This window comes from Erpetoichthys calabaricus, chromosome 2 (assembly GCF_900747795.2).
Source record: "Erpetoichthys calabaricus chromosome 2, fErpCal1.3, whole genome shotgun sequence".
Taxonomy (NCBI): domain Eukaryota; kingdom Metazoa; phylum Chordata; class Cladistia; order Polypteriformes; family Polypteridae; genus Erpetoichthys; species Erpetoichthys calabaricus.
In genome coordinates this window covers 205,533,245-205,553,568 of record NC_041395.2, presented here as the reverse complement: position 1 = coordinate 205,553,568, position 20,324 = coordinate 205,533,245, and the positions used below count along the sequence as shown (strand labels likewise).

General features: G+C 36.5%; 1 protein-coding gene across 4 annotated transcripts in view; it reads right to left on the bottom strand.

Annotated features, from left to right (window-relative positions):
• The window catches only part of dis3l2 (DIS3 like 3'-5' exoribonuclease 2), a 612,176-nt gene that overhangs the window by 444,331 nt on the left and 147,521 nt on the right, over positions 1–20,324 (bottom strand). For all 4 annotated transcript variants that reach the window (XM_051922221.1, XM_051922220.1, XM_051922222.1 and 1 more), the window contains exon 6: positions 10,977–11,181. In XM_051922221.1, coding sequence (XP_051778181.1) covers positions 10,977–11,181 — 205 coding nt within the window. The remainder of the gene's footprint in view (positions 1–10,976; positions 11,182–20,324) is intronic.

The window sequence follows — 20,324 nt, the reverse complement described above, 5'->3', positions numbered from 1 at the left end:
GGTTAAGTTCCTTTCCTTAATTCTTCTTCTTCTTTCAGCTGCTCCCGTTTGGGATTGCCATAGCGGATCAACTTCTTCCATATCTTCCTGTCCTTGTCATTGTGCTCTGTCACACCCATAACCTGTATGTCCTCTCTCACCACATCCATAAACCTTCTCTTAGGCCTTCCTCTTCTCCTTAGCAACCTTCTCCCAATGTACCCATCATCTCTCCTCTGCACGTCCAAACCAATGCAATCTTGCCTCTTTGACTTTGTCAAGTATCAAGTCTTAATGTACAGAAGTGATTAACAAGATAGTGTGTGTAAATAAATTAATAAATTAAAATAAATAAATTGGTACTTGTGTGTAAATGAATGTGAATGATTTACCCTGCAAGTAGACTGACATCCTGTCCAGGGATTGTTCCCGTCTTGTGCTCACTGCTTGCTGAACGCACACTAAGGAGATGCGGATGGATCGGCTGCTGGCTTTCTGCTGCTGCCGAACTGCGTGTTCTGCTTGTCACGCTGCAAGTCAATCTTTTAAAAGCCTGTACAGCAGCTGTCCTTTTGTCTCACTGCTTTGTCTCGTGGGATATCAAAGTGTCTTCCGAGAAGATCACGTATCGACCCAAGATTTTTTTATTGTAATATATATGCTAAGTATATAAACATTTCCCTTTGCAATATTTCCAAATACTGTACTTATTTTTACCTACTTCAAATTAAATGTCAACATTGACTAGAATATATTACTTCCCAAATTTTATAAATACAAAAACAAGGCTGTGCATTATTATTTATTCATTCTTATTGTGCTTTCATTTTAATTGTAATAATAATAATAATTCATTACATATATATAGTGCTTTTCTCAGTACACCTCTTGATTATCTGTGCAGCCATTTGAGAGCTTCGTAAAGGTGCTATGTAAGAAAGTGAAATGCATTATTATTTGTTGTAATCAAGATTTAATAGAATAGGCAGGCATTTTTGTTAAGTGTGATTTTTAACTATACTTGTTGTTCATGTGTTCCTTGACAAATCATTCATTAAAGAGTTTTGTTTAAACAAAAAAGAAAAACAAACAACTACATCTGCAATGCAGGATTCAAAGCACCGTTCGTTGGAGAAAGTTTTTTTTAAATTTATTTTAGAGCTATTTTCTTCCATTAAGCAATGTGCCGAGAGCGAGATTTGAACCCGTGTCCCTGCTGTAATTTCTGGTAGATCATCTCTCAAAAATCGCAGCTATACCTCGACTTGGGCCCAGTCCTTGGTGCAGCGGTAAGAACTGCTGACTTATAATCAAGAGGTCGTCGGTTCGATACCAGTTGCCTCGGAAGCTGTCGTATTATGCTTGTATCTTTTGTGAAAGTGTTTACAGGTACTTGTCGACTTACGACCGCGATTGGTTCCGACTGACTGGTTGTAAGTCGATCTGGACGTAAGTCGGCCTATGTTAATTTAAGGTAAGAATATTAGACTGGGTAATAATATTGTAATCATCTTAAAGTAATATTTTATCAACATTTTCTTACTTTCTAAGACAAACACAGCATACTACAGTACAATTTGTTTAATATGTGGAAAACGTACAAAACAAGAAATACTGTACTGTACATTTAATTCCTGGCACCACTGGTGCTTGGCTGCGGGTTGTCGATATCGCCTTCATCAGATCAGGCGAGGCTGCGGACGGGGTGATGGGAGGAGTTGCTCTTTTCATAAACATAGTGAGCTTCGTCTGAATTGTTTGTTTTTTTTTTCTCTTCATAAATTTCGCAATAAGGACGAAATGTGTTGCGTGCCATCCGTTCAATCCTCGCAAATCGTTCAATATTTGGGTCCATTTTTTCAAAATGAGCGAGGAGTTTATTCAGTAGATAAATCTTCTGACAATCCCTTTGTGGTGAACATTGTTTGTGGCACCTCCTCCTCTTCGTCTTACTCCAATTCTCTTGTTTCTTCTTCCGCCACTCTTTCTTCTTCCAATTCTATCAGCTCTTCATTCATAAGTTCACCTGATTCCCGGTCTAGCAACTCCTCGACATCTTCCATTTCACATTCCAATGAAAGGTCTTTTGACAGTTTCACTATTTCTTCACGAATCTCATCAAGTTCTTGTTCACTGTTAAATCCAGCAAAAGTATTTACATAACGCTTAACACACTTCTTCCATACGCCATTCATACACTGTGAGTCGACATTTCTTGCGGGGAGGGCTTCTGTTTTCTCTGATCTGAGTTCACCTCTGTTATAGCGCGTCTTTATTTGAAAAGAGCAGTGTCAGATCGGGGCGAGCGTGAACGCTAACTTTGACAAGCACAATAAATTTACAATGGTTGTTACAGACGTAAATCAAATGTATGTTTTTATTGTATAATATTAACAATAACAGCAGCTCTCTACTCAAAGCGGTAAACTCGAGAAGCTGCTAGCATCGAACCCAGAAGCTCTTGATTGGGAGTCAGCAGTTGTGTGTGGGAACTGTTAACATTTGAATGTGATGATTGTATATAAAACTTGTGCACGAACGAGACTGGGATAACTGTGGATGTGGATGTGAGTGGTGTGTGTGACTGAGAATGACTGGTGTGAAGCCTGAAGTCCAAATATCAAATAAACACTTTCACAAGTACAAGTATAACAGAACAAGTGCGCTTTTATTCAAGAAGAAAAAAGAAAGCAGGTTGCGGTAAGCAGTTGATGCGACTGCTTGCGTAGTGCAATCCTAAGAACTGCCCAATCAAGAGCTTCTGGGTTTGATGCTGGCAGCTTCTCAAGTTTGCCGTTTTGAGTAGAAAGCTGCTATTAGTGTTAATATTATAGGGTTATATGTTAGGGTTATATTATTATCGAAAATTGCCAAAACAACAAGACACAAACACACGTGGGGCAACACTGCTGCGTATATTTTTACTGCTGCGTAGCGAGACTTGAGAGTGCGGGAAACTGGCGCTGCCAACAGCTGGCAGGGGAAACAGTCAAACGCGTCGTAAAGTCGAACAGTCGTAACTTGCATAGGTCGTATGTCGACGAGTACCTGTATTTGTTCATGTCTACATTGTCATTTATTAGTAAAACATGAAAAACGTTTCTGCTTTAATGATGTGTTTACATAGATTGTTGTAGACACTGAACACACATGAAATGCATGTGTTCCAAATAACGATATATTATTTACCCTATACAGCTCTAGGTAGCTCACTCCCAGATAATCAAGGTTTGAGCTGGGAGAACTTTTTGCTCTTTCTGCGGCAGTGGGGGGGACGGGGAAGGGGGGCACAGTATATCAGGCTGCTTGCTGCTTGTGTTGATCGACATATTTACAAGACAAAAGATGCCGACAGAGAGGTACGAAGGGATTTAATGTGGGCCGGAATTACAAGTTTTTTCATAGGCTTTGGTAATTCTAGTGTTAAAGTAGTATACCGTATTTCCCCGAAAATAAGACCGGGTCTTATATTAATTTTTACTCCAAAAGATGCACTAGGGCTTATTTTAGGGTATGTCTTACACTTATTCATGTACAACAATCTACATTTATTTAAATACAGTCATGTCATCTTCTGGAATATTGTCATAACTCTCTACATTCAAACCCTGAATTTCTTGCGACTGCAGCCGCATTTAGGATCCCTCCAAGATGTGCGTGCTTCAATGTTTGATGAATGGTTCGAAGTGGTGAAGGAAAAGGCCGACATACAAATGCATTCATGGTACTTTTATATTCAAGCGTCGCATACTCCCCAATGTAATGACACAATATATTTTAAAAGTCTCGCATACCATCTTCTGTGCCATTTTTTTTTTGCACCTTCACAACAGCATGAGAATGTACAGCAGCGTATTTGAGACACAGAAAAAAAAATAAGGCCAAGGTGAAAAGGTCTGTTTTGTGATTAAAGTGGAAAGTTCAGCTTTAATCTCGAAATGTACGCTTTAACCTCATAGTTTACTTTATCATTAAAGTAGACCATCATAAACGTCATCCTAAAACCAAACCAGTTGTTTATCACTATGTGCTTCTGGGGCTTCCTCCTGACCAGACAGCAGCAGATCACCACACAGAACACATTAATTTATACTATTCCAACTCTCTGCATATTTAGTATTCTTAGATTTTTTTTTGATATCACTTTCATGATGAGATGCATTAAAGTATGTACGTTACATTTTACAGAAAAATCGTTAACTTCATTTAAATAATGAATACTGTTAATAATTACACATATGGGGGCGGCACAGTGGCAGAACGGTAGCGCTGCTCTCTCGCAGGGAGTCACGTCACTGGTGTTCCCTGCCTGGAGTTGGCATGTTTTCCTGGTGGGTTTCCACAGTGTACTCTGTTTTCCTTCCAAAGACATGAAGGTTTGGGGATTTGGTGACATTAAAATGATGCTAGTGTATGTGTATGCTTGTGTTCAGCTTGCGATGAGCTGATGCCCCATCCAGGGATTTTGTTTCTATCTTGCGCCCAATGCTTGCTGGAATGGGCGCATTCCTGGATTGATGGATATAATCATTAAACATCCTTTTCAGAGATATTGTGGCAAGGTGTCTTCGGAATTAAATGAATGTTTCAGGCAATACACAACACATTGAAGCTGAACGTCTTCTCACTGTGATATCATCTCGCACGCTCATCTGGTGGAATCTTCCAGATTTATGTGAAGTATGCACGCAAATATAAACAGAACAAAGCTTGCGCAGCAGTAGCGTCCACAGGAGCATGCATCGCGTGAAGTATAAACCCAACCTTAGGCGCCTTATTTTTTCAGCAGACGATCGGCTTATTTTTGGGGTAGGGCTTATATTATAGAGTAGCCTGAAAATCATGCTAGGGCTTATTTTTGGGGTAGGTCTTATTTTCAGAGAAATACGGTAGTAAATTTAAAGAACTGTCCTATCAACATTTTTCTAAAAGTGCTTTATCCATTGCTGGGACATAAGATGGAGGCTATTCTGGATGAGATGGATACTACAGGGCAGACTCACAAACATAAACAGATCTACAATCAAACATATAGTATAAATTTACAATGTTCCTAGGATACATTTGGGATTGAGAAGTAAGCTGAAACACTGTATTTAGACTAAACCTATGAAGACTGGGGGAGAATGTGGCAATTCCTCAGGACAGAAATCTGGCCAGAAGTTATTTTCAGGCAGTTGCAGGTATCAAGCAGCAACAGAATCTACAGTATAAACATCTGTTCTTAATGTGAAGAGCACACTATAATAAAAAAGTGAAATTCACTGTTCTGTGACATGACATGGATGTCTTGCCAGTTTAACAAATTATTTCAACAGTGACTACAGCAATGTATTCCTACACAGCAAAACTTGGATAAATGGCAATAAATGTGAAAGCAAGTACAAAAAGAGCAGATTATTCTATACCAAGGTTTCCCAAAGTGGTTCCTACGGACCCCTGGGGGGTCATTGGAACCACAAAGGGGGTCCGTGGCAAATTAAAATTAATTTGGGGGTGCGTGGACAATATCAGGGTTCTGTGAAAGGTTTAATAAAAAGTAAAATAATTGTGACCCATTTTCATTATTATGAAAGTTAAAAACAAATAGTAATAAATAAATTGGTAGTCATCTTTTCGTCCTGAGTAAAATATAAGTATAGATGGGTACATAAAATACAAGTAATGACAAGCATCGCACGGTGCGAGCTGGGCCGACCGCAGCCGCCTATGTATCTATGCAGGTTTGAACAGGAACGGAATCTCGCCGCCACAGGACAATTTTCTTTCATGCAATAACTTGTCTAAAATATGGCACTATAAAAGAGTCGTGCGTCTAATCAACAATTTAATTCTGTTTTGTGCGTGATGTAAAGTGCATGCAACAAAGTTTGTTAGATTTGAACAAAAAGCAGTATCATTTTTTTTTTTTATCGAAACGAAGATAGCGTATGCTACGTATTTTTGAATAATTTGATATCTTCTTGTATATTATATTTATTTAAGCAAAGTTATACTTTTATTATAAAGTTAATGTATTTAATAGTTTAATTATATAATATTTATTAATATTATATTTTATTATAGCACTGCTGCCTCGCAGTTAGGAGACCTGGGTTCACTTCCCGAGTTTGCAAGTTCTTCCCACGTCTACGTGGGTTTCCTCCGAGTACTCTGGTTACCTCCCACAGTCCAAAGAGGTTAGGTGCATTGGCGATCCTAAATTGTCCCTAGTGTGTGCTTGATGTGTGAGTGTGTGCCCTGCGGTGGGCTGGCACCTTGCCTGGGATTTATTTCCTGCCATGCGCCCTATGTTGGCTGGGATTGGCTCCACCAGACCCCCATGACCCTGTATAGGATATAGCGGGTTGGATAATGGATGGATGGATATGTTATTATTTATCTATATATTATTATTTATTTATTAATTTATTTGATAAGTTAATTATTTATTTTTCTTGAAAAATAATTTCGAGCGACCAATTTTGGGGGGGGTTACTGTATTTTTTTTTATTTTTTGTATAAGAGTTTACGGGTAATGCTACACATTGATAGACGAGTTAATTGCGTGAATACATGATGAAGCAAACAACCCTTCCTGTGTGTTTGTATGTACTTATAGATGCCTCCTCCTATGTAAAAATTACATTGTGTTTTATGTAGTAACACATTTTAATTATTTAAGTCTCGTAAATAAATGGCCATAGTCATAAATACATAGTAAAAAATGCGTACCTATACAATATGTGATACCTACTTAAAATTTTACCCTTATATCTTTAACTTTGCATTCTTTTTTAGAGATAAAAGTATGAGTGAGCTGAAGAAAAAATGTAGACAATATAGTGTTGAATATTTAAAATATGGCTTCATTCCGTTACCAACAAATAGTAATTTATCTATGTGCCTCCTATGCAATAAAACTTTGTCAAATGAATCAATGAAACCTTCTAAGCTTAAGGAACATTTGACAAAAGTCCATAGGGACAAAAAAGATAAAGATTGAACTTTTTAGAAACAGTCAAAGAAAAATATTTGAAAACACCGTCATTGCAGCAACTCTTCGCAACAACATCTGAACGAGACGATGATGGACTGCATGCTTCTTATAACATTTCTTTACTAACTGCAAAGTCCGGAAAGCTGCACACCATTGGTAAAGAACTTATTCTACCAGCTGTAAGTGAGGTAATACGCACCGTGCTGCACAAACCAGCTTCCGATATTATAAGAAGAATTCCACTGAGTTATAATACAGTACAAAGAAGGATTGATGAAATGGCTCAGGACATAGAAAATTCTTTATTTATATAATTATTCTTTATTTATATATATATATTTACTTAAAAACATCAGAATTCTCTATACAGCTTGACAAGTCAACTTTGCCAGGAAACAAAGCTTTACTTTTAGCTTATGTGAGATTTGTAAAAGAAGAAAAAAATTTGCCAAGAATTGTTGTTTACCAAATGTTTGGAAACTGATACGAAAGGTGAAACAACATTTAATGCATTAAAAGAATTTTTCCATGCAAAAGATATACCCTTGAGTAACATCCTCTCCGTTGCTACTGACAGTGCTCTGGCAATGGTAGGACAACACCGAGGCTTTCTGGCATGCTTAAAACAAGCTATACTGAATATATTATTTGTACATTGTGTCATTCATTGACAACATTTAGTCGCCAAAAATCTCAGTGAACGCTTGCATGGCTCACTAGATTATGTCATTAGAGCATTTAATAAAATCAAAAGCAACGCCTTGAATGACAGATATATTTGCTCAACTTTGTTTGGAAAATGATAAAGTTTATAATCGCTTACTACTTAACACGGAAGTTCGTTGGTTATCTAAAGGTACATATCTGGATCGATTTTATGCACTCTTTGATTTAGTGTTGGAATTCCTGGAAAGCAAAGACAATGATTTGCGGCTCAATTTAATTAATTCAAAAAAATGACATAGCTTATATGACTGACTTATTTGCCAAATTTAATTAAACCAATTTGAAGTTACAAGGTGATCAATTAAATTTAATCAAAACTAAAAGTATAATATCTGTGTTTGTTGCAAAACGTTTCCTGTACAAACAAAACTTGGGGAGAGGAGAATGCTCTCAGGTTCCAAGTCTTTCAAAATTGCAAAAACGAGATGAAGGTTTGCTTGCTTATTGTCAACACTTAACAGCTCTTCATTCTGACCTCAGCCAAAGATTTGAACACATTCTTCACTTTGAGCATCCCCGATTGGGTGTTGATCCGTTTTGGCAAGTAGACCCACAAACTCAGATGAGTCCACAGGAGCAACTTATTGAATTATCTACAAACGAGGAGCTGAAACCAGTGTTTGAACAAGGATACCACAAATTCTGGTTGCAAAAGCAGATACCAATTTTATATCCTGCATTATGGACTACTGTACAGAAGCTGTTGATTGCTTTCCCGTCATCCTATTTAGTGGAACGTGGATTCAGTGCAGTTACGAGCCTCATTATAAAAAAACTAAACCGACTGCAAATTAGTGCTTGTGGAGACTTACGAATGTTACTCACAAACATCGAGCCAAAATAAATAATCTCATATCATCCCATCATGTTCACCCATCTCATTAGTAATATTGAAAAATAATATGTTTTTGTATTTTAAAACAAAAGTTATAATTTCAATAAATATTACTTTAAATATCCAAATGTTTTATTTATATTTTATTTTTACGTCACCATTCAAGACATCAAGTAAAATTTGTAATTTTGCTATTATGTAGTTGTGTAAAGTTATTTCACTTGGGGGTTCATGGTCAGGTTTTTGCTATGAGAAGGGGTCCGTGGGCATTATAAGTTTGGGAACTTCTGTTCTATACTTAGTATAGCTCACTAATATCACTTACTATATCTCACATTGAGCCTGTAAAAAACCAATAACATTTGATTATTTTTATAAATAAATGTGCGTGTTCCTTTGTGTTGGACTGTATAGAGTTATTCTCCTTCAATAACAGAATCTGATTGACTAAAGAAAGAGGAACTTCTGAAAGTTGTAGGGTTATTGCCAGTATAAATGTACAGTAATGCTCATAAGATAGATACACGGTTATCTTTCCTTTGACAACAATACTCCCAAACAAGGGAGACATTTCTCTCACTTGGCTTAATCTAACCAAATGCATAATATTTTAGTTTAAAATGGAAGTGTCTTTCTTAAGTCAGTCTTTTGTGTTGGATCACCTGACCTAACTTTCAAAAATAAAACACTATAGTTTTACACATAACCTCATAAATGTAATCTACAGCCACAATGATGTAAACCTGACCAAAGCTGCCAGTAAGGAAGTGAAAGTTTACATTAACAAAGACCTGACTTGGCTTACCAAATGTAAGCTGCCACTAATTGGAAAGGTATGAAGCGCAACCTAAGTACTGTTTATACCAGAGTACTGTTTAAGCATGCATTTTAAATTACATGCACAGCTGAGATACAAAAGAACATTTGTTACATACAGATTTGTAAAATAAGACCTAAGCTAAACACAGGGATTATTCTACAGAATACAAAGACAAATGAGCCTGAAAAAGTGTATTAAAATTGTATATTACATAAATATAGATTAAATGCTTATACATTTTTACATCAAAAAATCTAAAAATGAATTACAAAAATACAGACCCAAAAATAGTACCATACATACTGTATACTTAATATACACATGTAAAAATTCATACACTGGCACAGTTAAACAAAGTATATTATTTATTACTAAGTTAATTAAGTAAACTAATGGAACCTTCCAACCAAAGATGAAGGAATTCAAAAACAAGATTATGGGAAACACTTATTTCTTGCAAAGCTATATATTTCAAAATTTTGTCACTTACTGCTTATTTAAGGAAAAGCACCAGCTTAGGAAGAATAAGACAGTATCAAAAAAAGAAAGAAAGCAAGAACAACACAGAACACAACTGAGATTTGAATGATCAAGTTTTCTGGGTAAATCATCGCCCCCACACAATAATATGGACAAGTAAGCACTGCAGATTTTCTTGCTGCCAAACAATCAACTCTTTCATGTGCTGTTTACTATCAATTGTTTCTTGCTTTAAATCAGAGCCGACACTTTGGGATCAGTTTCAATGTTACGCTGGGCCTGTCACTAGTGATTAATTAATCATGCTTAGTGATGCTATCCCAAGACCTTTCAGTACATGAACACGGACATAATCACTCCGTCAGCCTGCTGGTGTTTTCTTTTTTTTTTTTTTTTTTGCCTTCTCATTTTTGGCTCTAGCAGACCTTGTGTCAAGACTAATGATTTCCAGAGAATTCAAAACCCACTGAACCCTCAGTCGATCCAGATCTCCAACCTGTTGTTCTTTTGTAGTCTGTAGTGCATATATAAACTACCATCTTAAGAAAGCTGTAAGATTAAAGACAACTGTTGGCAGTGACTCTCAAACAATTTTTAAGGCTGCTTTGTATTAGTTCATCATTATTATCTGCTGTTATACCCCAAAAGCAACACAAACGTTGTACACATGTGCCTCAACAACTATACAAAGCAATGAAAAATGCCAACACCTAAGGCAGTGCTCATTGCAACAGATCTGATAAAGGTGACCTCACTCAGCTTCCAACAATATACTAAAAAGCAAGTCCTTTCACTTATAGATGTAAAAAGGGATAGTAATTTTTTCTGTTTTTCCAGCAAGGCATTTATCCCAACTGCCCCTCTTATAAAGCAGTAAGTGCTTCCATTTCTGCCTTGAATAAACAACTCTGGCACAAGTTGAAAACCTGCTTTTGGATCGATTAGGAATGAATCACTTCTTTTCTTTTTATGAGCTTTAGCCAAAGGGAAATTAAGGAACCAAGTTCTGGCATGAGACCGATTTTGCTGTTCCATTAACTTTTTGGGGGTATGGGTGGATAACAGATGAAGACACTTTCCCAAAAAAAAAAAAATCTCCTAGTCAAACTAAGTTTTACAAAATTCAAGGCTATTTTCTGAAGCATTTTCAAACTTACCTAGAGTGCTGACATGCATCCTCTGCATCTCACTGACCAACTCCTGGTCCTCCCCATTACTATCAATTTGTTCTTCAATGATGATGTCTGGACTATACCGCTCATCAGCACTGTTACTGTGTTTCATACAGTTCACATTTTCTGCCAGGAGGCTCTGTTTTGTTGTGCCATGCACAAGCTCATCTTCTTTATCTAATTTTAAAGTCTGGGAAAAAATGAAAAATTCTTTAACAATAGGAATGAGTACCAGGAGTAAGTGTCACATTCACAAGGTCAAAACAGACAAAAGCATCACTCTGGGGGCCCCTGATAAAATACTACAGTAGACATAATTTGGTGATGGTCTTGCACATACTCAACCAAGTGCAAATAAGTAAATATATACGAAAACAAAATGACCATGTGGGAAAAAAAGCAGAGAAGAGACTGTAAAGCATAAGTGGATGACCTTGTGACTGAGCTCTAAATTTCTTCAAAATACATTTTATGTAAAAGTAAGACCAATTCTGTATTCTGAGAATTCTGTTATATAAATAAATAAATGAATAATATATATATATATATATATATATATATATATATATATATATATATATATATATATATATATATATAATTTTGATAAATCAATAACCAATGAAAATAAAAGTTAAACAGGTAATCTGTGAAGAACTAAATCATGGAGTCCATTTGGTGTGGGAACAGGCCATATTTTTCATATCTAATGCGCGCATGTCATAGCTACAGCTGTCGCCTAGACATATTGTTCAGCCAGGCATGCAGAGTCTTGTAATTTATAAAAGCCAGAGAATATGAGTTTAATAAACATGTTATTGACTAAAGGGTTTGCACATGGGAAAAACTGAACAAGATGTACATAAAACAAAGAATATTAATATAGGATTTTAAATCTGAAAAGGGAACATTCCATGTAGTGACAAGTAGTTTTGGAACCTACAACATATTTTTCTTGCATAAGAAAACCAAAACGAAGTGTAAGAAAAGAAGATAGAAATAGCCTTTTTTTTGCAAACATGGACAGAACAACACAACTACTATAGAGCAAAACAATTCATGCAGCTTCCTGTGCTAATCTTTGTTCCATTCACAACCACATCAAATTAATAAATGGCTTCAGCTTAGTCATTCTAAACAAAAATGGTTTCAGTTGTTTTGAAATGAATTCTTGAGCTTTCTACATTCATTTACAGCATACTGGTCCGAATATTCAAACTAGCATGCACTTAAAAGTTTAAAAGTCTAACCAAACACAAGTACTGTTAAATTAGTTATTTGTAGACACTAAATTGCAAAAAATCAACATTATATAGTATAAAATCAACATACAGTATAAAAGAGTGTGTGTGTGTGTATATATTTTACATATATATCAACAAATAAAGTTAGTAATTACTTTTACTCATTCAAATCCAATATCACGTTCTTCTCTTATCACATTCTGAAAAACGTCATCTCCATTAACTATAGAAGAAAAAAAATCACTTCATTCTGCTCAACCATGGCTTGGCTTCATCTCTGCCTTTGCCTACATTTATTCTTTTTAAACTAACTTCAAAAACCTGCTGAACTGTGATTGTTGATTGGTATTGTGAATTTAATGATGATATGCAGATGGACAACAGTGGGTTTTTTTCCCCAGAAACGCATGACAGTTCAATGATTTAAAAAAACAAAAAAAAACAAAGATGTAGCATAATCAGTTTATATCAGATTTATTGTCACATATGGTGTACACAGTAAAATGAAGTGCATGCTTGGCCATGTAAATCATGCCGACACTGTCTGGCTGCCCAAGTCTCACTTCATAGATTATGTCAAATATAACATCCCACTAGGCAGAGATAAGGAAAACAGCTGAGCTTCCTTTTGAATGCATTATTCACATGTTAGTTTGCAATAGCAAAACTTACTAAAACAGGTATCTGGGTTAAGGAATTTTTTTAAGAGGGAGGGTATAGACAGAAAGAAAAGAACATTTAAGGGTTTCATGACACTGCATACACTGGCTTTGGCAACACAATTCTTAGAAGAATGTCCAGATTAAAATAAACTGGGTAAAATTGTCTTTTGTAAATGCAAAATATCTAAACACAATCCAAGGTCAGATAAAAATACATACTCTAAGATAAGCGCTGTAATCCAAAGAGTCAATGAAATTGCTACATTTAAGGACATGCTTCTTTTGTCAGTACTCCTATTTTAAACTTTGTGAGTGAAGATGAAATTGTTTAGCTAAAAAGCTTACACCTAGGGCAGTTGGTATCAACTAAAAAAGGACATTTCTATATATCAGTCTTTATGGGTTTAAAAAAAAAAAAAAAAACTTAAAAATAAGTTTATTTCGTTAAAATTTAGTAGAGCTGAAGAAAACAGAAAATTAAGATGATGGGTGTTTTCTTATTTGTTGATATTTTTCTTTATTAATGCTGTAGCAAGTGGGACATTCTAACACACCACATCCCCGTTGCGCAACAGGGCGCATGTGTATACTATAATTCCCACAAACCAGATAAATTTCATTAGCGTTCGCAAAATTTACATGAGCACTGACAATTGTGGTATGTCATCAAAGGTAACAATTTAATTTTCTCACTGGATTGCAGCGTTTATTTTAGATTACTCCTTTTTTGTCTCATCTTGGATTGTGTTTAGACATGATATATTTGCAAAAGACTCTTTTCCACCCCGTTTATTTTAATCCAGGACCTTTCTGACAAATGTGTTGTTAAAATTTGTGTATGCAGTGTTGCCAAACCCCTGAAGAGCAATATTCCTTTCTTTCTTTTTACATACAACAAGACCTTAAAAACTCCCATAACCAAATACCCATTTTTACTAAGTTTCGCTATTGCAAACTCACACATAAAAACATAATGCATTCAAAAGTAAACTCTGCTCTTTTGCTTTTCATTATCTATTGTGATGCTGAATTTGATAATCTACTAAGCAAGATTTGGCCAGCTGGACAGTGGTGGCATGATTCACTTGGGCAAGCATGCACTTCATTTTACTGTGTACACCATATGTGACAATAAATCTGAGATAAATTGATTCAATTTTTTTAATCAATGCTTATGACATTAAATTGGCAAGCAGGTCCTCCAACATGCAGGGAAAACATGGGGGTTGGTGGCAGGATTGGCACTCCAGCCACTGTCAAAAAAACTTCACACTGTTCCAGTATAGTGCGCTAAGGTGTCACCCGCTGCACTCAAGTCCCAATCCAAGTGGTTCGTTGTGTGGTGAATGCGGTGACATGCTATCAATGCATGCTTCCCAACAGGAGGTATAGCCTTGCATTTTTGAAAAAGCCAACACTGTTCTCCACCTGTATATTGTCATTAAGTTTGCAATATCAATAGCGATCAACAAACACTTTTTGAATTTAAAAAAGAAGAAATTAAAAAGAAAAACAAACAAACAGCAAAACATTGCAAATTAAAAAGATGGATCCAAGCCACTACTGAACAGAATGAAGAGCAATGTTTTCTATAGTTGATGGAGATGCCGCTTTTCAGAATGAGACAAGAAGAGAACAGGATGGTGCTTTTGAGTGAGTAAAAGTAATTAGTATCTTTTCTTTGCTTTTATTTTTTGGTAGACATTAATTCAAACCCACTGTATACTGCTGCAGTACTAATTTTAGGTTTTGATTATAATGGAGAGTTGAGATTTTTATTAGTTTTTAGCTTTAATGAATCGACTTTCATTACCATATACTGCTGTTGTTGATGTCCTTTAATATAGGGTTCTGCTGAAATCTCTCCAGCATCACAAAAGATTGTATGAATAGTAAGCAGTACAAGTGAACTAGCAACATTAACTAGCAGCTCTGACCATATGCACATGTGGTCTGAAGTAAAGACTGAATATCTCACTGAATTCAACTTAATTCTTTGCCACACAGGGTGTAAGAGATTGAAGAAATACATTTTAAATTAAAGTAAATTAAATCTTTTTTTCCTTACTTGATGCATAAATCTTAAATCCTAAACCTTAAACTACAGCTCACTATTTTGGACTTTGCCACCACTTCAGCCAATGAGAGCGAAGAGAATAGAATATTCCTAAACCTGTACCTTGATCAGGGAGAAGTGTGTGTTGTTCAAAGGCAGCAACAACAGTACCCAAATCAATAAAAAGATTCCAAAATCATTATTAAAACTCAGTTAAAATTAAAATCAGTCATATGGCAGTTAACAGTCATTAATAAGTGCCATTTATTTACTGAGATATAAACTGCTCAAAACAATTAAAGGAACACTTTGAAAACACATCAGATCTCAATGGGGAAAAAATCATGCTGGATATCTATACTGATATGGACTGGGTAATGTTTTAGGAACAAAAGGATGCCACATCATTTGATGGAAATGATAATTATCAACACACAGAGGGCTGAATTCAAAGACACCATGAAAATCAAAGTGAAAAAATGATGCGGCAGGCTAGTCCATTTTGCCGAAATTTCATTGCAGCAATTCAAAATCATACTCAGTAGTTTGTATGGGCCCCACATGCTTGTATGCAAGCCTGACAACGTTGGGCCATGCTCCTAATGAGATGATGGATGGTGTCCTGGGGGATCTCCTCCCAGATCTGGACCAGGACATCGCTGAGATCCTAGACAGTCTGAGGTGCAACCTGGCGGCGTTGGATAGATACCATGTCCCAGAGGTGTTTTATTGGATTTAGGTCAGGCGAGCGTGGGGGCCAGTCAATGGTATTGATTCCTTCATCCTCCAGGAACTGCCTGCATACTCTCACCACATGAGGCCGGGCATGGTCGTGCATCAGGAGGAACCCAGGACCCACGGCACCAGCATAGGGTCTGACAATGGGTCCAAGGATTTCATCCCGATACCTAATGGCAGTCAAGGTGCCGTTGTCTAGCCTGTAGAGGTCTGTGCATCCCTCCATGGATATGCCTCCCGAGACCATCACTGACCCACCACCAATCCAAAAATGGTGAATGATGTTACAGGCAGCATAACGTTCTCCACGGCTTCTCCAGACCCTTTTACGTCTGTCACATGAGCTCAGGGTTAACCTGCTCTCATCTCTGAAAAGCACAAGGAGCCAGTGGTGGACCTGCCAGTTCTAGTATTCTATGGCAAATGCCAATAGAGCTCCACATGCCGGGCAGTGAGCACAGGGTCCACTAGAGAATGTCAGGCCCTCATGCCATCCTCATGAAGTCTGTTTCTGATTGTTTAGTCAGAGACATTCACACCAGTGGCCTGATGGATGTCATTTTGTAGGGCTCTGGCAGTGCTCATCCTGTTCCTCCTTGCCCAAAGGAGCAGATACTGGTCCTGCTGATGGGTTAGGGACCTTCTAACGCCCTGTTCAGCTCTCCTAGAGTAACTGTCTGTCCCCTGGAATCTCCTCCATGACCTTGAAACTGTGCTTAGAGACACAGTAAACCTTCTGTCAATGGCACGTATTGATGTGCCATCCTGGAGAAGTTGGACTACCTGTGCAACCTCTGTAGGGTCCAGGTATCATGCTACCAGTAGTGATCCTGCGAATAGCCAAATGCAAAACTAGTGAAAAAACAGAAAAGATAAGGAGGGAAAAATGTCAGCAGCCTCCAGTCCTTTTTGGGGGTTGTCTCATTGTTGCCCCTCTAGTGCACCTGTTGTTAATTTCATTAACACCAAAGCAGCTGAAACTGATTAACAACCCCCTCTGCTACTTAACTGACCAGATCAATATCCCAAATGTTTCACTGACTTGATGCTATACTCTGATTAAAAAGTGTTCCTTTAATTTTTTTGAGATTAGCTGCAAGAAGGCTACAAAACTTATCAGCTGATGTAGAAGGACAAGCTAAGCAGACAATTTCAATAGACAGTAAAATGATAGATGAATTACAGGTAAACATATAATAAAAAAATCAAAAGTATGAATTTTGTCAGAATATTTGATCATATGACACCGATTGTTTGTAATGCATTTTACTGAATTTGCCAGTACTTGATTGAAATATATAGGTTTGTATTCTGGCTGAAATCATGCAGGTCTTGCACAATCCACCTTAGTACTTCAATGAGAACAGAAAAGAAATTAGTTTTTTTTTGTTTTTTTTTGACCTACCACATGATTACCTTTATACTGGAGTTTAAAATATTTGATCATTTTCACTATAGTATTATTACCTATCCATATCGTGGGATTATCTTTGCTAACATATCTCTACAAAATTACAATGATGAAAGAAAGAATTCCCCAAGAGTGGTAAACTTGGATTGTAGCTCCTATTTTAAAAAAGTAAGAACACAGGGAATATGTTTCAGTTACTGAAACATTGCTTTCCCTAGGCTCATTAGAACAGTGTATGCAAGGGTACTGGAACAAAGACTCCAGGCAACAGTTGGACCCAAAATTAATGAGAAGCAATAACAATTTTGCCATGCTCATGGAAAATTTAACGTACTTTGTCGTTGCATAGATAAGTCCCACATATATTGTGGGAGGTACTTAGTTTCAATACCTTCTGTATTTGTGCAGCAAAAGGTGGGTCTGCATAATTTGCATTATCTCAACCAATAGTATATCTGATCTTCTCAAATGTTCACACAAAGGATATAAATCAACAGAAAGCATCAAGTTTCTGGAACTGCGGGTTATTTGCAAGTTGTTCTCTTGACCACTTGTGACGGAGATCTCTGGAATTTACTACGTTGGTCTTCAGCAGAAAATTCAGTCAAACTGATGGGATGGGAATCAGAATCATATTTTTCATATCTGAGATCACCATCCTCTTCAAGAAAAGACTGGCTTGCTAGGTGCACTTGAGGAAAGAACAGCTCCTTCAAGTAAGACACATTTAAGCACCTTGGGGTCTTGTTCATAAGCAAGGATAACAGTAATTGCTAAATAAATAAATAAAACATTGCAGGGGTGAAGCCCTCAGTCAAAACTTTTGATTTACAGGTTTAATTCATTCTTATTCTCTCATATCCACACAACATTTGGACAGTAACTGAAAGAATTAGGTCACAGGTTTATATGGTTAAATTAGTTTACAGTCAGAATCATTATATGTGATTCCAACCGTTTTATCCAAACTCAATAGTAAACAGTTACTAAATATACAAAAAAAAAACTATATCAATTGGTAGTAGCATTGTAAACTTGGCTTTTAATGGATTAGTGAGTAACAACAGTTTTAAAAAAAAAGTTAATAAAATACACTTCAAAACAGGAATCAGGCACCTTGCATATTGATGAAATGCTAACATATAAAGGCATTCATGTTCACAGTGATATTTCACAAGGTATACTTTGCATGTAAGTTTCATTTAAGTCAACAAAGAAGTTTTCTTTCAGCCAGTTTCAGTTGCAACAAAGAGGATTACTGCAAGTCAAGCTTGGTAACTGAGGCACCTACTGTAAGTGGTTAACTTTTACCACTGCTATGTAACAGACTAAAGGATGAAGCTTACCTCAGTGTTGTGTATTGAGAGTTTTTGGAGCATATGTTTGATAAGAAACAAAACCTTGAAGAAAGATTCAGAGTATTTGGGGTACAAGGCATATCTAGTGTTAATAATTTAAATTAATTCTTATGTGTGTTATAAAATGGTAAAACATTAAACTATCAATTGAAAATTAATAACATAAAAATAAAATTAAAATTATTTTTAACATTAAAATATGTTACCCTTTTGTTGTCAGTGACAGGATTTTTTTTTTTTTTTAAGAATATCTTTTGCTGCTGGATTTCTATACTATCATTTCAATTAATCTGTTCATTACAAATGATATATTGTTCATTGAAAACAACCAGAACAAGTCATATATCTAATTTAAATTATTACTCCATTTGTCCCCATTGCTCTTTTTTGTAAATGTGAGGAAACAAAAATAAACTGTAAAAGAAAACAGACATAAAGATGTGGTTCATAAAGTTTATGTAAAAACATAAACATGTAACAATTTCTAAGTCAATAAACCACCAACACTACGTAGCACAGAGATGTTTATAGTCTTATAATAGTCCATATTATTCTTTTTTCACTGGTAGTGATGAGTGAACATTGCCGAATTCACTTCGCTGAGAGTTCCCCGAAATCACGGAAATGTTTGTGATATTCATCGAACTTGGTGGCCTGCATTAAAGTCAATTAGGAAGGACTAACTGAGCTAGATTTGACTGGATTATAATGGTGCAGTCATCTTTAAAGTGTCCCTGAGAGCTAGGGAAACATCTGTCAACTATATTGGACAGATTATTGTGGCCAAAAATGTAACCTGAGCTGTGCAGCAGAAGTGCAACTATTGCACCACCATGATATCAAAGACGAAAGTATGCAGTCAGAGACATGCAATCATAGATAAAGTGGAAATGCTAAAATCGTAATCAAAAGTCAGAGAAAATATGGTCTTTTAAAGGAAGAATATTCAAAGTGGCATATCATGATTGAAGCCGAGCAGAAGGTTCTCCAAACTGTCTGTGCTGATACTTCGCATTTTTTCTTCTATCAAAAAGATAGAAACGTGTTGTAATTAGTAATAAACATTTCGTTATTATTGTTATTTAACATAGTCTGTGTTTGGAGGGGGTGTCACGCTCCTTAAAGGTTTGTTTTTTATCTGCACATGGCCAATTATTATTCAGTACATGCTTAGAGTACACTCCTTCTCTTATACTGACATGGCACTTGAAGATCGACCTATACATTGGCAAAAAGCCTTGAACAAACTTTGTGGTTAATGACTCATTATATTTATCAACTTGATTTATGGTTTTGACATCATGGTTCTGGTAACAAGTTGCATGTTCTTAATGGCTTTGAATATTTCTCAGTCACACAGTTTTTCCACCTAGTATTTGATAATGTTGGGGCCGTTTAAAACCATCTTCACAGTTGCTCACAAACACTGTTGATGGCTAGCAATTCAAAGACATCAGCTGCAACTAAAAAAGTAGGTGGACCTACTCTATGCAGCAGATTAGACAAGCACATTGGATACCTGCAATTGACACAATTAACATTTAAAATTCATAACTGTTTATTATAATACATTACAACTTCATAAGCAGAGATAAATCATTATTTATGCTGTATATGTTTCATTATTGTGGCCAAAAAGGTGACATGAGCTGTGCGGCAGCAGTGTCGACCACTGCACCACCAGGCCTCCATGAGGTCAAAGAAGAAAGAACACAGTTAGAGATACACAATCATCCATCAATCCATTTTCCAACGCGCTGAATCCAAATACAGGGTCACGGGGGTCTGCTGGAGCCAATCCCAGCCAACACAGGGCGCAAGGCAGGGAACCAATCCCGGGCAGGGCACCAACCCACCGCAGGAC